This window comes from Catharus ustulatus, chromosome 1 (assembly GCF_009819885.2).
Source record: "Catharus ustulatus isolate bCatUst1 chromosome 1, bCatUst1.pri.v2, whole genome shotgun sequence".
Lineage (NCBI taxonomy): Eukaryota > Metazoa > Chordata > Aves > Passeriformes > Turdidae > Catharus > Catharus ustulatus.
This window is the reverse complement of record NC_046221.1, coordinates 139,509,028-139,526,862: the sequence shown is the minus strand read 5'-3', so window position 1 is coordinate 139,526,862 and position 17,835 is coordinate 139,509,028. Positions and strand designations below refer to the sequence as shown.

The 17,835-nt window shown below is 38.1% G+C and overlaps 1 protein-coding gene across 5 annotated transcripts in view; it reads right to left on the bottom strand.

Annotated features, from left to right (window-relative positions):
* VPS13B (vacuolar protein sorting 13 homolog B) overlaps nucleotides 1-17,835 on the bottom strand; it is a 427,554-nt gene that overhangs the window by 32,832 nt on the left and 376,887 nt on the right. For all 5 annotated transcript variants that reach the window (XM_033079391.2, XM_033079426.2, XM_033079417.2 and 2 more), the window contains exons 43-50: nucleotides 14,679-14,840; nucleotides 4,935-5,090; nucleotides 3,338-3,601; nucleotides 3,109-3,192; nucleotides 2,766-2,941; nucleotides 2,114-2,284; nucleotides 1,280-1,481; nucleotides 147-335 (exon numbers count right to left, since the gene is read on the bottom strand). In XM_033079391.2, coding sequence (XP_032935282.1) covers nucleotides 147-335; nucleotides 1,280-1,481; nucleotides 2,114-2,284; nucleotides 2,766-2,941; nucleotides 3,109-3,192; nucleotides 3,338-3,601; nucleotides 4,935-5,090; nucleotides 14,679-14,840 — 1,404 coding nt within the window. The remainder of the gene's footprint in view (nucleotides 1-146; nucleotides 336-1,279; nucleotides 1,482-2,113; nucleotides 2,285-2,765; nucleotides 2,942-3,108; nucleotides 3,193-3,337; nucleotides 3,602-4,934; nucleotides 5,091-14,678; nucleotides 14,841-17,835) is intronic.

Genomic DNA, 17,835 nt, shown 5'->3' with positions numbered 1-17,835 from the left:
CACATTGTTTATACTCTCTTTATGTCGGACATATATTAACATAATTAGGGAGAAGCTTTCACACTGCATACATTTGATTGTTTTATCTGCTATATGACTTTGTTTTTACATGATAAAGTTACAAATCATTAGAATTTTCTTCTAACCTTTTGATGACCTGGAAAAGCACCAAGTTTAATTTCAGCTTCAACAAAACCTTCTTCATCCAATGTTACTACTTCCCCATTATCGGCATCCTTCCATTTTGGGGAGGTCATGTTATGAACCAGTTTAATTGCCACTGACTTGTGCACAGTATTAGTGTTTGCCCAGTATATTCCAACTTGAAAAGCTTCCTGCAAGTGAAAAAATGACTGATCATCAGTTATTCACAATTTGATACATTTCTACTACACTTCTAAATGCAGTTTCCAGTAGGCAGTGAATATAATTTCCTGCCTTTCTACCACAAGGTGGATAAGGAACTGATCCTCACAGGGGATCAAGGTTGTAGTCTACACTGAGATGTGTTACTAGGCAGACCTTTTGTTTATTAACAGACATACGTGGGGGGAAAAAAGGATGACAGAATAAATAGGAAGTATCAGATTGCTCAACTGGAATTAACAAGTTGCTGTGTCAAATCACATTAATTATTTCAAAAGTAAAGAATATCAAAGTTATAATACAAAAGAATATACATGGCCAAGATATGTGGGAAGATCTGTTACACTGAATTAAGAAAGCCAGGTATTGAAAAAAAAAATCTCCCTCTATTGTAATTCATTCTGTGTCATTATCAGCTTTTCTTGGTAACATTAAAAGCCATGAAGTAACATGTCATAAAGAGCTCTCAAACCAAACATTCCTTTCAGGCTGTCAATTTTGCTACTGTAGTCAACAATCAAGTGACACGTTGGCACAGCAGGGGCCAAAGTCTTTACTTGGCCTTCATAGCTGCTACCTTACATCCATGTTGCAGATTCTTTGGCTGAACTGAGAAGAAGGGGAGAAAGCTGCTGATGGAATGAAGGCCTTCTTGCTACAGCATCTTGCAGACAATTTTTAACCATCCATCTTTAGGATGTTGTTTTGCAAACATTGCTACCAATTGCTACCCACTTAGCGACTCAGTCAGTGTGATGAATTCCTATTGTCATTGCTTGTCCTCATATGACTAACAGACAGACAGACAGACAGACACAGTGCCTGGAAAGTGGTAGTCATCTGGAGTAATAACATTCTTCTAGAACAGTGTGTTTGGCAGAACTGTGCCTGCTGAGGTGATTGGTAAAGTTACCTCGAAGTTGGGAGGTATAATTACTTTCCCACTAGGTACTTGAAGAAGAATCTTCTCTCCCTCAAACAGCCAGAGGTCCCACTTGGACTGATTGATAAGCAATGCCCAGGGCAGGAGTTCAATCAGCAGAGTTTTAACACATGGTTTCCACACCGACAGCTTTACCCGCATTGGACTGTCCCATTGGGAGAGCTGTTCAGTGCTGTCAAAAATAAATAATCAAAAACATAAAGTCAAAGAAATAACAAATGCAAGATTGCTAAGGTGTCATTTTCAGAAATTTGCAAGGTTTTTCTGGTTGTGAAATGGAAAAGCAACTTTTCTTACCTTATCATTCTGGAACACACTGAGGGGCTGTCAGAAGCATCTAGGTAGGTGTAGGCTATAAAGGCATATTTTTAACTCCATAAGCACAACCTAAATTTAGTCAATTAATAAATGCCTTAACAGAGTTATCACTGTCCTTCAGAGCTAAATCTGTGACTTTTCCTTTTTGTTTCCCCAACAACTACAGCAACTCTCTCTACTGAAACAAACAGCAGCTGAAGAGACAACAACCTCTAGAGCTGCAGTAAAGAAAGTACATTCACAAAAAAAACGGTTCCATTAAAAAAAAAATCCATACTGATAAATCTTCTCAGTGTAAACAAGGGCAGCCCTGAGGCTGACCTAATTTTTTTCCCCACCTGCCACAGATTCTGCAGTTTACATGAAGGAATTATGTAACTGCAGAAAACATATTCAATATTCATCGCATATAGCTTCCAGAATGTGGTTTCAGTATATTTGAAAAGGCAATGCAACAGTCATGAAGAAGGTTTATCCAGGAATTACCTGTCTGAATCCTTCCTATTATAAGGCCATGCAGGCTGGGGAGGACCAGCAGTGCCATAGAACTCAGAGAGTACTTGACTGACGTTGCCACCGGGATGGGATTTGGTCTCTATCTGTTTAATCAGAGCAGTTGAGATAGGGACTGCACACTCTGATGGATCATCTTCTTCCCTGCCATTGAAAACAGACTCAGTCACTTACGCAACAAGATCAAGCATTAGCATTAACATTTTCTCTAATGAGGCTTCCCAAGTATACTCTGCAGCAAGAACACTCTCATGGTAATCGTGGATGAATCAAGTTATGATGTCCAACAGGTTCCTGAGAATTTACTGACGTGCATGGATTTGTTATGACACTGTTATGACCCTAAAAACTCTTCAGTAGTCTCAAAAAACATTTCAAGATAATTCAGGAATTCATTTTTTAAAACACAAGACTATGGACTGCTTAATTAAACAAATGCCAGCGTGCGTCGGACAGTTATAGTGAATTCAGTATTTCCTCTGATACAATTTCAGCTACATATGCTTGTTCTGTCATATCCCCTCCGGGCATGGCACACTTTTGAAAAAAATGCAGAAGTTGAAGTGTTAATTATTCTTTCTTTTCCATACAAATGAACCATTTCCAAGGAAAATGAGCATCTTACCTGGCTTGAAAAGTCAGGTGGTGTGTAAGATCAGGTTCTATATTTTGCAGTGCTTTCTCTTGTCCTTTCCCTGGAACCACTTGCATTTCATTCAGTCCCAGGCTTCTTTTCTCTATATGTATGATAATAGGGTCTGGAAGATGGCTCCTTACAATGAAAAGAGGGCTGAAAACAATCTACAAAAAGAAAAAAATACACCGGTTTGAAGCCAATTTTATTTCAGTATTGCAACTGTTGAAACAAACTATTGATAAATCTTTACAGTGGGTCATTCTGATCTTAATTTAATATATTACATGTAAGGCATAAACATTTAGATTTCAGAGACATAAAATGCACTTACTAATCTCTGTTGCACATGTGAATTGGGCTCCAAAGTCAAAATTGTGCACCACACATATGTAATTGAACTCTTCGAAGATGGTACCTGTTTGTGGAAAGATCAGCATTACACTATTTCAGGATGATAACATTCACTATTTCATTACATCAAACAGAAGTCTAAATGCAAAGTACTCAGTTGTCTCAGGCATTTTTAGTGCTTTATTCCATACACTCATTTCTAGTCATACCTGAATGACAGTGCTGTGTTCTGTGTGTTTAGAACTTAGACATACATCTTGGGACCAGTCTTCATCTCCTGTAGATTTCACACTCAACTCAGTGAGCTCATTGTTTTCAAGGACGTATGAAGGCAATTTCTGCTTGGCTGCAAGGCAGTTTATGTGTTCTTTAACAACAGCCTGTCCATCTTGACTAATGTAATGTTGAACCACTTTCAGTTCAATACTTTCAGAAAGGTAACTACAGACTGTCTGTCTTCCACAGATTAGGATCTAAAACACATAAAAATACAGCTCTTATGTAAACAATTGTGAAAAAAAAAAAGGTCAAAATTGAATTAGAGAGTGAAAACCTGTAGAAGAATAATCTCCCTGCTTTAGGTTTTCCCAAGCACTGCTGAAGGCAGTGACTGGTAAAACGTTATTTTTATTGGCTGAATGTATGTGCAATTCCATAGAAACCTTGGCATTAAAATGCTTGGAATATTGCTAAGGCACTATCCACGCTTGAGAGAAACATGTAATGTATCCACTCTCCTGCCCACTGAACTCAGCAGTACTGCCCACGTCTGACAGTCCTGGTTTGGATTTCAAGAGTTTTGTGATGGTCTCTGAATGTTGTGACATTTCTCAGCAGTCACAGGGATGTACTTCAGAAAGATTTCCACTGATACCTCACATTCCCATCACAAGCCAATGATCCAGACCTTTCACTATATGTCTGCTGTTTTAAAGCTTATAATTTCATTAAATGACTGTAACATGTTTCTGTATTTAAGTGCACCCACCTAGAAAATGACCAGATTAGACTCGGCGTTGTTGCTGTCCATCATGCATGAATTGTTTATTGTCGAGATGTATCTGACTTTCTCCAAGCTATACCAGGGAACACCATTTCATGTGCATCCCTGTACAACCACCATCATTTCTTTTTTCATGAATGAGGGCACACACCACAGCTACAGCCCACCACATGAAATCTCAGCAGGGCTTTCAGTGACACCAGGCACTGCTCCTGTCTGGTTAGCTGTACTGTTGCTGTGCAGAACAGCTCTGCCACATCCATGAGCTGAGCATGTTCTGTCCACCACATGCTCTGGCTTCTGCCAATGGAGGCAGAACAGTTGCAGTGTTATTTCACATCTCTTTACAAAGATAGTAAAGGGAAAGTTATTACACAGTAGCTAATTTTCAAATATTAATTTCGTAATTCTTTCACTTCAAAAAATATGCAGGCCTGAATTACAACCCAGAATATGTTATGAACAGTTTATTAAAAAAATTAAGAGAAAAATCTGTTTCTCAAGAGCTTAAAACATGGAAGAGATTGTGTAACTTAGCACTGTCAGAACTTAAGAAGCACACAAAGGGATGTTTACAGGAGCATATAAAATACAGGACGGTAACTGAGCTTTTAAATGCTAAGATTGACACCAAAGTGAAGACAAAAGTTGTAAAAATTCCCCAAAATAGCCCCAAAAGACTGCTATACTTGTTTTTTTTCAGATCCCAGTAGGAGAGAATAAATAAAAAAGTGACTAATTCGTGAATGGGCAACAGTTTAAATTACTCATGTTATTTTTTCCTAACTGGATTAAATCCTTACTTGCTTCTGCACTCCACTGAGTTGCTGAACCTTGATAATAAGCGATGCTGTCCGGCCCTTGTACTGAATGGTGCGAATAAAGGTCCCTGTATTGTCCACACTGAATGGCTCAGACCACCGCCAGTTTCCCCAGCCTTCAATACAGATGTGTAACAGCTGGAAAGAGAGAAATTACTACTTCAATACACGACTGGGAAAAAAAGTGCCTTGCAGTAGGAAATAAATTCCCATGACAGAGAAATATTCTTGGTTTGAAATCTCAGCAATGCTAAGCACCAGTTGTCTGAATGATGCATTCAGTCTGTAATTCTGTGATTTCAGACACAATCAGAAGAAGCAACAATACTATAAAACGGCTCTGAATCATGCATTTCTGTAAATTACCTGCTTTAACAGTATATTTAACATCCAGACACACAACTGTTCACAAAAAAGGGGCAAGTAGACTAGAGAGCATAAAACAGGAAACGAGATTTTCTTCACTGCCTTTGAAATTCTTCTAGAAGCCCATTCCATTACCAGCAAGGTGATACAGAACACAGGTCCATGCCAGATTTTTCACCTTCAGAATAAGGTAGAAAATTACAAATACCCTTTCCTTCAAAAATAAAGAAGGGTTCTATATCTTGCATATAAGTCTGTTAAATGCAGAATGTGGTATATTGCTGAGAGATGGGAAACATTTCATTTCTTACACAAATGTGGTGGTAAGTTCAAGCTTGACTGCATGAGAAGAAATTTAACTGCGTAATTATACTCCCTATGTGATTTATTCCGGAAAAGGAGTGGCTTTTTTCCAGTTTAACTTAAATCACTTCCAGAGCAATATAGTCTTTCATCATTTGAAGAGCCTTTCATCCATTTACCCACCATACGCACTTACCTCTGTCCCATGGAGATTCTTTAAGCCAGAGTAGTGAAAATTGGTACTGTTCCATGTAGGTCAATGAAGTTACATAAATTTACACCAGCTGAAGATCTGGCTATTTAGCTCTGTATAGATCCTTTGTGGCTGTGCAAACTTAAGGATGTGAGTTATATATAAGGGATCAAAGCAATAAGCATTCTGGGTAAAATTTATTCTTTGCAGAGGGCCAGCACAGAGCCTAAGCTTCACTTAAGTTCTTTAAAACAGTCATATGAAGGCCTTGTGGGAGTCCTCTCTTGAGGGTTGAATTTCATCTGATTTTGGACATCTGTCATTAATTAATTTAAGTAATTGAGAACAGGATCAGGCCCAAAGATTGATTATTTACACTAGCAAAAAGTGAAACTTGTAAATACTGTGCTCTTCCATGATTTGTTTCCAGAAATAGATAATGTTCACCATGGGTCTGGTCAGTTGGCCTTAGTGAAGGGCTGAATGCTGGGGTTTCCTTCATTGTTTTAAGAAACAACCACAGCAATAACTTTCAAAGATATTACAACTCAGTAGCCTGTTTGCAATTTGTGGTATCCTCAGCACAAGTTACACACAGAACAATAACATCCATTCAGTGGGTGGCTTTTGAGTTTGCAAGAGTGATGAATGTTGCATTCAGATTCAAACGAGTTTTATGCTGGAAGCACAAAGGCTGATACGCGCCGTGTGTGCAAGGACAGGCATCTGGATGTGCACACGTGTGGGCACAGCTTTACAGTCAAGGTTATGTTCAGGGAGGCTGTACACTAGCATAGTCAAACTCATAAACAAACATGTCACTTTGATTCTGAAGTATTAGTTAAAGAAAAGGAAAAAGAAAACAAGAAAAAAAAATCCAACTGCAGTGGCTGGAATCTGTTCAGTTTCTTACAGAGGCAGCTGGGAATAAATCTCATCACATATGAAAATTAGAAGAAACAAGAAAACTGTTTACTTTGGAGAGAATGGTAGCTGGAAATGACAGCCAAATAATGAGAAAAGGTACTTAAGTGGTCAGTCTCAGCTAGCAGTCCCACAAAATACTGTGTGCTCCAAAGATAGATGTCATGTAAATGCCTTAATTGACGACTAGTAATTATATGTAGCTACAACATTAGGATGTCTCCCACCCTGTATAAACAGCTTTGCTCACAAGTTGAATGTTCCCAAGGAACATGCTGTCAGTTTTCCCTGAGCAGTCATTAGCTCCCAAATGCTGCCTTAATAATGTTCTTTGTAGTGATTAGTCTGCATTTAACTTCAAGGTTCAGAAAGAAAAATAAAGAAGAGTTATTATCATATATTGGCATTTTCTTACTTTACAGACATATAATTTGCATACTGGTAAATGCATGGCCTTCGTACTTTACTTTAAAGATATCTAATATATTTGTATTAACGACCTAACAGTATAAGAATTGGGTGCTGTACAAGTTTACTTTTGAGCCAAGAAACTGCATTCCATGAAAACAAAAAGGGATCTCTGGATGATTAAGTTATTTAAATGTGAGATTTCTGGAAAAGATGGCTAGAAATAATCAGCAAATGACACTAAGTGATGCAGAGATATATGGCAGGAAATAAAAATGGCAGTGATTTTAGAGAACTTAAACATTAGCATTATTCTAGCAGAAAACAGATTTACAGATTCACAGAATTTTCCAAATTGGAAGAGACTAACAAGGATCATCAAGCCCAGCTCCTTTGTGAATGGCCCATACAGAGATTGAACCCAGAACCTTGGTGTTATTTGTACCTTGCTCTTACCAAACAGATATCAAAGTGACCTGATACTAAAGATTTGCAGTAATTGCCATTAACTCTATTTCATTTATCAAGCTTTATGCTAATTCTAAGAATTTATTAGACACTCTGCTCAAAAAAGTTCAAGAAATACAGCTTAGTATGGGACATATACTAGGAGAAAAGAGAAGTCACTGCAATAAGGTACAAAAAAATGGACTTCAAAGCTCTCTAAAGAATACAAGCCAGTGATAAGCGAAAATTTGTAACTTAGAGAGAAATTAAACAGACGAACTATTGTATACGTGAAGATAGGCACTCACTCGTGTAAATATTTGATTTCTGCATTTTCTGTCAGGGACATATACCAGCAGATAACCCGGAGAGTTTTGTTTTGACTAGACTTGGCTGGGGTTTGGATTTGTAATTCTTAGCCATTATGGATTTATGTTTTGAGAGGAATAGAAATTACTTCAGGGGAGGCAGATTAAGATGAAGCTGCTCTTACTGGAGCAAATGGCTAGAAAAGCTTTATCTTTAAAATAAAGAATATCTTTATCATGCCTCTTCACAGAATGTTTCTATGTGCTCCTCAAAATTTACTTAGGTTTTCAGCTAGATGTGTGAGTGGAGGACATGATCTGAGCAAATAAAGCTGTGTGTCATATGACAAAGCATGAGGACTAAAATGGAGGATTAAAAGCGAGACTAAAAATTTAGCCTGTCCAGAAAAGGCATAGATTTTCATCTGTATAAGTAATTTATAGCTTGAGCCCTCAAAATGCTTAGTGAGGCAAATTTAATTTCTACTTTGCTTGTAGATTGACCAGATTTAACTTGGTTTCACCAAGGTTCTTTAGAACTGTATTTGTCTTCTAAGTGAGAGTAGATGTTTTTTCAGGGAGAACAAGAGTAATTGCTATGAACTCTGAAAGTTTGGGAAGAATCAAGCAAGGACTCAGTTAATGGTGTGGGAGCAGTTCTTGTTTTAAAAGATGGAAGATAGTAAAATAAAAGCTGTGATACTGCAGCAGCATGGAGGAAATGTAGCTTTGGAGATGGGAGCTGAATTCTAAGACTTGAACCTAAAGAATTTTTTAATTTAAAAATGAAAGGAGAAGCTTGATTTATATTTTTTACTGTGTTTTCACAATACAAGGTGGCTCTTGACTAGGATTAGGATTTGCAACAATAAAACCAACTAGCATTTGGAAAAACAGTGAATGAAATATTCATTCTGCACATAATCAGCTCCAGTTGCCACCAAAACAGCTTGAATTTCACTTTGGCTTCATTATCTCCTGTGACTTGGGAGATCTGGACAGTTCTATGCCATTGGCCCTTGTAGGACAGAAAGCCAGTACAGAGCATGGAAAAAGGCAATTTCCATCACCCCCATGCTGGCTAGTAGAAAACAGATAAACAGGGCAGAAAACCTCTGACCCTGGGGGCTCCTGGCGACATTGTGAACCTCAACATTACCTGCAAAGCAGACCGGAACCTCACAGGTACAAACTCACACTACACACTGCAGAAGAGTCTTTTGGTTAAGGAACAGTAACCAAATTATGAGTGTTCATGGATAATATTAATCCTTATCTGCCCCAGATATTATCTAGAAATCAATTACATGTAATATAGTATAAGCATTGATTTAGAATGCAGGACACTCCAAAAAACCAAGAGTACTCTTCTCACTACGTGAACAGTATAAAATAACATACAACTGTTTTTTTGCCTGATGTTGTTCTCTAACAACCTGGGGAGGATTATGTAAAGTACAAGAGATTGTCCAGAGAACCTCTAACATTCCTAAACAGTAAAATGGGAAAATATCCCAATAACTGATATATAACTTACAGTTTCTAAATTTGAACCCACAGAGTACTAAATATAATTTTACACATTAGATAACCCAGTATCTGAAAGAACTGCAACTTGGAAGTAAATAACAATGAATTGTGATCCTGCAGCAACATGAATTTGGTTTCAGTCTTTTTTTTAGTAGGAGAATGAGAAGGATGTTCTGAAAAAGCAAATTTGCTCCTTTTAAAACTACAGTAGGCTTTAAAAAGTAAGTTTAGAAAATTTAGAATTTGTGTTCACAGACACTGTTTGAAATAAGAAGAATTTAAAATGTGTTCCAGTGAAAGTATTAATAATGTATTAACCAGTAGTAATATCTACTCAAGACCTTGCAAGTGTATGATCAGAAAAGTGATATTTTCCCTCAAATTCTATATAAGTAGCAATAAAAGCACAAGTTTCAGGCATATTTACTTACTTTGATAAGAAATAAATATATTCTATTTATAACCATGTTCTTATTGAAGTCATTGCCCAGTTCAACACTGGAACTGATTTTTATCCATTATATCTGCTGTTTCAAGTTAAAGATGATGAAAGTGAACTGTTACTGTAACCCTGGGAGGAGACTGGAAGGTTTGAGAGCTGTTACTTCTAAAAACTTCTATTATGCAACATTACATTTTGCATAGAAAACACACAAATAAACCTAAATCCATCACTCTGTGCTTCCTCAGAGGATTGTGCTGAAGTTTGAGTGTGGAGAAAACAACTAGCAATAACTAGCACGTTATAGATGATTCCTGCTGTCTGTTCATAAGCAAACAATCTCTGCAGAATACATTCAGGGGACTCTCTCATGGATCTCTGGTTTTTGCATTTGCTGTGAGCCCTAGTGGGACCCTCCAATTGCCTACTGTCTTGCAAGACAGAATTCCTTAACTCTGAGTAAATTACTAGGAAGATCTGATCTCTTCTAACTTCAGAGTTTCACCCTATGTATCATATGCTCCAGTTCATCTGAAAAACACAGCTGCCTTGGAGACAAACATGACTTTTGATGTAACCGGGGCCCATCCCACAAAACAATGTGAAGATCAAGATAAGGAGTGCAGGCTGGATCCAATAATAACGTAGGAGCCAGTGTTGTCTGTAGAGCACAGGAATGATGTATCTTCTCTTCCCTTTTAATGATATCTAACAGACCTCTAACTTTCATTAAAATCTGCAAAAGGAACTCACAAAATCTGGCAGCTTTAGATAGAAGTGCTTAAAGCCTCAAATACCATCAGTTTTGGACCTACCCCAACTCAGAAAGGGACTGTATAGCTGGGGGTGCCTTATCCCTAAGTGGGGGCCAAAACCTCCTGAAATCTGAGGAAAATGTGGGGGATGGAGTAGCGTGGAAGAGTGAGCATTGGACCTCAGACTTATTGCTGAAATATTAGCCAAACTAGCGAGACTTGCAGGAATCAGAGTGAAAGTTAAAAGGGAAAGGTTAGGTTCCCTGAAATGTAAAGGATCCAGGCAGGGAAAAAACGAAGGAAGCAAGGAGCTTTAAGTTAAGCCAAACAGTTGGAGGGACACCATCAAGAGCTGATAAATCCAAATCCTTGGTGTGTTATAGTTGTTTCTGTAGCATAAAAAAGTTGAATTTTTTAAAATTTTAGCCTATAGTTTCATTAATAATGAAATTAGTTCTAAATGTAAATAAAGCATTATAAAACTATCTGCTAAAATAAATATTTTAGGTGTATATATATTTAATTGTGTTAAATAATTTAAATGGGCAATTACTGCATCTCTATGCTTAATTAGCAAAAGAAAAATGGAGAATTTTATTGATGTGAATGTAAAAGAAATACAATCCTTTTAAAACTATTTATTTTCATTTAACTGAACTGCCTTGCCATACTAAAAAAACATTTTGCAGAGGTTAAATAAAGTATTTCATGGCAACCGCTGCTTCTTAGTGCCTGTGTAACAAGAAACATGAGCCAGCCAAAGTTGTGCAAGTTGGTTTTCTTTCCCAGTAAGAGAATGTGGTATCTAAGACCTTGTCCTAACTCATTTTATCCCCAAGAGTAAGTCAAGTAAGTCAAGTATGAACTAATGCCTGGAGGGAAGTCCCTGACTCCAGAAGTATGGATTATTTCACATTTATCTTACAATCTGCTCTCAGAGTTCTTAAAATTCACTAACTTGGCAAGTCAGGAATTATCATGAGAAATGAAATAATTTCATAACTATGAAGTCATCTAGCATTCCATGAATATGACACTCAGAGGGTTTGTCCTTGCTTGGGCATTATTCTGACCTTTGGATAACAAGCTGCTAGATAGTTTTGCACGGAAACAATTAGAAAAGTGCCATAGTACAACAGGGACAACCTGATGTCTTGATTGAGTTGCTGTTTTCATTTCAAGGATTGTATTAATCATTAAAAAATGTACATGACAACATTTGTAATAATATTTAAACAAACTTATTTTGTACAATTTAAAATGACAAAGGATTGTACTGGCTAATGAACTGGCATTCTGAATGCAGTATTTACAATGATTTGTATTGGCAATAACCAAATGAATATGCTTATATTTGTAAAGAAAATTTGTTTCTGTATCACCTGTGTGTAGAAAGCCTGTGCTTCTATATAGTTCAGTGAAATTACCTCAGAGCTGTTTTTCACTCTCTAAATTTCCCAGCAAGACATGGCTGTTTAAAAATGTTAAGAGAGCAGAAATCGTCTTGAAATTATTCCAAAGGCTGGGACAAGGGAAGTATAACCTCCCTACTAGAAGAGCCTGCTGGCCAGCAGTGTGGCTGAGTCAGGAGTCAGCTGTTAGCTTTGCTACCTCTTGGGACATGGGAATCCATCCTGACACTCCTGACTTTTTATCAGCCCAATGCTTCAGTGAATCTAAATCTGATCAGAGCAAAACAGAATGGGGAAACCCTTTGACATCACCAACTGTTAGCTGAAGAATGAATATCTGAAAAATGAATCTGAAGCTTCTACTGTCACCTCACCCACTCCCTTATGTGTGATTTGGTTTTCTGATGGACTTTTCCATCTTTCATCCTGCACTTTTGTTTTTCATTTAACAAGAAATTTACATAGTAGCCATGAAAACAGAATGTTGCACACTGTTCAAGTCTGTGACTGAAAGCACAGTTGAAGTTATCCAGGTATTAGATGTCCAATGCTTTATATTCTGATGGTGGATTTTAGCAGTTCAGTTGCAACTAAGAGAAAGTATTGGTAATGAGCTTTCATTTTAACTCTTTAACTTTTTACTTGCTTGAGATCATCTTAATTTTTAAATTTCCAGTTTGCATCATTACTGAATATACTCAGAACTACACCTTTAGTAGATCTGTCTAAATGAGGATTCTCACAACTGAATAATTTTATGTAAGTAACCAGAAAATGGATGCAACAAATTTTTAAGAGGAAAGCCTCACTTAGTTCTGAGTTTATTTATATTGCTTTAAATATTTCCTTCTTCCTTGTATTTAGGAAAAGGCTTAAATGTACAAATGCAAGTGATAATTGGTTATGAAATATGAGTTACACTTAGTTAGCTTTCCTTCTCCCTCACACAACCACAAGGAATTACAACATCTGTAATCCTATGTCACCTGATGAGTGGGGATCCTGTCTCACACTCTGGCAGTGCCCAGTTGCACAGGGCACAGTCACCACTTGGTTTGCTTGCCTGTGGGATGGGGCATCACAGGCATTTTGTGTGTATGAGAAAACATGTCTTTTTTTAAAATATGGAAAGGGACATACAGTACTCCAGAGTCTCAAAGTCTCCAAAGGCCTCTCTCTCTGTTACTTTTACACCAGCACACATTTTTATTACAGCTCCTCTGTTGCTAGGCTAATCTGGTCCTTTATTAGCTTGACCTCCTCTTAACTTACGCCCTGACTTCAGCGTCAACTGCAATTGTTTACTCTGGCAGATTTTGCTCTGCACTGATTACCACATTCATGTAAAATTCAGTAGTTCTGCATATCCATCAGCTGACATGTGAATGAAAACCACAGTAAATTTGCCATCTCTGCCTCCCAGTGTAACTTGAAACTTGTCAGCAGTGAAAGTGGGCACAACTCCTGTTTAGAATTACCATTCAAAATTTATCTTCTTTCTCACATGCTAAGACTGATATTTCCTTGGGCATTAGAGGAGTTAGGAACTCCCATTTGGTACATTCCTCCTAGGATCTATCAAAATTTTAGCAATTTTTCAGGGCAGGATTACTGCTCAGCAAATGAGGTGGCACAGGTCTGTAGTTTCCTACTCAGCAGGAGCTGGGTCTATACTGAGAAAAGAGAAGAAATGGGTTTGCTGTTTCATAAACACTTTTAAAATTAGATTTAAATTCTTGTCCTGTCTTGAATTAATATGAGAAATCTATTTATCACCACCACCCAAGTGCAGATCTCCTCTCCCAAGTAACAAGTAACAGCACAAGAGGAAATGGCCTCAAGTTGTGCCAGGAAGGTTTAGATTGGACATTAGGAAAAGTTGCTTCATGGTAAGGGTTGTCAAGCATTGGAACAGGCTGCCCAGGGAATGGCTGAGTCACCATCCCTGAAAGTCTTTAAAACATGTGTGGATGTGGCACTTAGGGACATGGTTTAGTGGTAGACTTGGCAGTACTGGGTAGGACTCAATGATTTTAAAGGTCTTTCCAACTTAAATGATTCTATAGTTTCATTGAAATGCTTCCTGATGATAGTTTAAAAGTATTTGATTTCAGTTTCACTGTTTATCCTTAAAATAAAAAATCCAATAACACAGAAACCGTATTATTTAAACTATATGAGTGTTCTGATAATTTCAAATCTTTTCTAAAGCAAGCACCAAGTTGAGAGCTTTGTCCAGTTTGACCCTGTTCTGCAAACAGTTTCAGTGAACAGATGCTTCTGGTAAAAACAGTTGGTTAAAAAAATTCCCCAAAGCTCTAATGTACATCTCAGAAAACATGGATTGCTTAGTTATAGAAACCTGGCAAGCTATCTTTCCTTTTTTCAGAAGCTTCACACAACTGCTTCGTTTTACAAAAAGTGCACATCCAGTTCTACCCTTGAGTAACTTCTAAAGGCTTCTGGCTTTCCTCACACTTTGTTTACCTTTTCTCTGTGTTGCAGCCCCAGTGTGTGACTCCTGAAGGAACTGGAGCTTTAGAGATTGTTGAGACCACAGAGAAAACTGAAGGATCTGTGCATAAAGGCACCATGAGCTTTAGCAAGTGCTGCCCTGGAAGGGCTGCTTCTGACATACCTGGGGGGACTTGTGCGAGCGCCAGCTGTACTGGTGACTGTGGAGAGTAGCCAGCAAAATATTCTCATCAGTATCCACCTGGCCAAACCTCAGCGTCTCTTGGGTGTCGTTACAGATCACGAAATGGCTGAAGACAAACTCCTCTGCCTCAGGGCATTGGTTCTGAAAGGAAAGGGATAAGAAAGCCAGCAAGAATCAATGGCAGTTGCAGGACATTTGGCAGCTGCCTGCCCAGTGGTGACTGTTACAACACAGAAATGCAAGATCTTTCCCCTTAGCTTTGGCCTCATAGTAATCTCTGCAAAATCTGGTTTCTGGGCTGACAAAATATATCCTAAGACTTAAAATATTTTACTTTATGTTCCTGTAACGCAAATCTTAAAGATTTAAAACTATAATAAAATTAAATATTCTAATTTGGGTAAAAAACTTCAACACCATTACATTCTGTGGGAAATGATGTTACATAGGGCAGACAGGGTACAACAGGCTGAGCAGAGAGGCATGAAGAAGTTTCTCAATGTTTGAAAACTGAGCTCTCAGGCCAACAGGTTTACAGTTCCTCTTCCCCAGCTTTTGCTTCTACTTTGAAATATTGCTGTGAATCAGCCAAAGACTCCCTCTTCCCTGATACCACATCACTTGAAAAGACAACTGAAGAAAAATGGGAGACATGAGTATTTTCACAGCTCCACGAGGCTAGTTTGAAAATGCATCATGCCATTTATTAGGGGGAAAAAAGAGTAAAATCATGAGTTTAAAAAATATTTTAGATTTTACAATATTTTTTCTCTAGCATCTTTCCATCCCTCTCTTTCTGCTTTTTTTTGGCTGCTCTGTTGACATAATGAGACAATATGATAGTCATAAAAATTGCCACAGCTACAGGTCTTCCGTCCCTGAAGGCACGAACTATAATCCCCTGTATGGGAGAGGTCAAAGTGTGACTGACAATTTGATTTGGAGATCATCTCTCATATATTTCTGCTCTAGTCACTACTGGGCTGGCACCTTCCACTTACAGGCAACTATCTAGCAACTGCAACAATTACTCAAAGAAACCAACATTTGGATAGTCTTTATGCAATTTAATGGTTCTAACACAAAATATTCATCTTCTTCTTTTTGTTACCTCTTATAGACCCATCTTTCCTAGCACACTGTTATGACAATACTTTTCTGTTGGTTGGTTTCCCTCTTCACAACATAGCTCAGCTACTCGTTCCTCATCCTTTCTTCCCATGATGTTTTCTCTAACTTATGGAACCTCCATGATTTTTGAGAGCTGATTCTGCTTCCCCTCCTTGCTCTCTCAGTGGACCTTTCAAACAGACATTACACAGCTAGCACCTTCCCTGCCTCTAATTATATGGATCCCTTAGCTCTTTGATAACAATGTGCCTGGAAGCCTGAAATTCAGAGATCAAACAAGAGGGAGTGAAGTATTTCCTCATAGATCCCTATGCAGCCTTTGTTATCCCTGAAAACCAATTTGGTACATTGCTTGTAGCACATTACTGGGTGATGCACATGGAAATTTTTCTGAGAAGTGTGCAAGGTATGCCCAGTTCAGCATCCTTGAATGCATGTTCACCCCTGGTTACTCCAGAAGAACCTAAGATTAATCTACATGCAGAATCACAGGATGTCTGGGGCTAGAAGGGACCTCTGGAGGCACCTAGTCCAATGCCCCTGCTAAAGCAGGTTCACCTGCAAGCTGCACAGGATCCCATACAGGCAGCTTTTCAGTATTTCCAAAGAAGGAGACTCCACAACCTCTATGGGCAATCTGCTCCAGTGACTGGTCACCCTCACAGTAAAGATGTTTTTCATGATGCTCAGATGCAACTTCCTGTGTTTCAGTTTGTGTCTGTTGCCTCTTTGTCCTTAATCAAGGCAGGTTGTAATTCCTTTTGTAACTGAATGTCAGAATGATTGCCTGAGAGCGTTTGTACAAATACTATTCACCCTAGAAATATTTTAGCATGAGAATATTTAGATTAAAACTTCTTCCCAAATCTCATTACTTTTTCTGGGTAAGATCAGGTATCCTTTGTGAAACAGGAGTCAGGTGAGCATAACCAAAACTGCACTTTTTCCAAGCAGCAAAACTCATTGCAGAGCAGTATGTCTGTATCACATTCAGTAGCAGATCTGAGAGTGCTAAAGGCTGACATTTACAGTGCCCCTTCACAGTGCAGAGTTTATTTTGGCATTTTCTAGTGGAGGATCGATGACTTTTTACTGTCAAGCTGCCATACCCACATACCCATAAGTCTACCACAAATATATATATTTTCCTGTTACAGCTTTGCAAAATGTTCTTTTTAAAAGGGAGGATTTACTACCCACAGAGCTCAGCATGTTGTTAGAGTCAAACCTATACACAACCCCAGGAGAATTTAAGAAAAGTTTTTTCTTTTCACTCCAATACATTTTCTTGCTGATTACACAGTGATTGAAAGAACAATGCCATGAGATGATGAACTTCCTTCTTTTTACCTTACTAGCTAACTTAGTTTCAAATTAAGTAAACACAAACTGTGGGTTTTTGCATTTCCCAGAGGGAAAAAAAATCCAGAGAGTTTTTGGCATGCACAGAACTTCTAAATTCTGCTTGGGGAATGTTATCCTATCAGGAATTATTAATACACTTCCACACATTTTGGTGCTGATGAATGACTGCCATTAATCATTAGTCTTGAAAGATAGATTTGCTACTAGAATCCAATGCTTTTGACAACAACAGTTCTCAAATCTAAGCGAAAGAGGTATTTTAGGCTCCATTTTACAATAGCTCCAAAGTTTTAACCAAGGAGAATGTCTAGAGAAACCAGGCACAATAAAACAGAACCAGGTTATTTGTGTGGCAATGATGCTGAAGGGCTGAATGACTCCAGGAGCTGAAAACACCTAAGTGTAGATTAGAAAAAAATCCCTCTCTGAATTAAAACAGCAAATCAAAAGAATCAGCAAAAGATTAACAGCCTGAATCAAATACAGATTAGGGTCAGTTCCTGGGGGACAATTTCCTGCCCCTCTTTAGATCATTTTTCAGCTGTTCTTTTCTCTCAGAGAGGCCTGGAAAGTGTCTCTCCTTTATTGGTCTTTCAAATATTTTGTGAATTCTATTCAGAGACGGGGAAAAACATCCCCA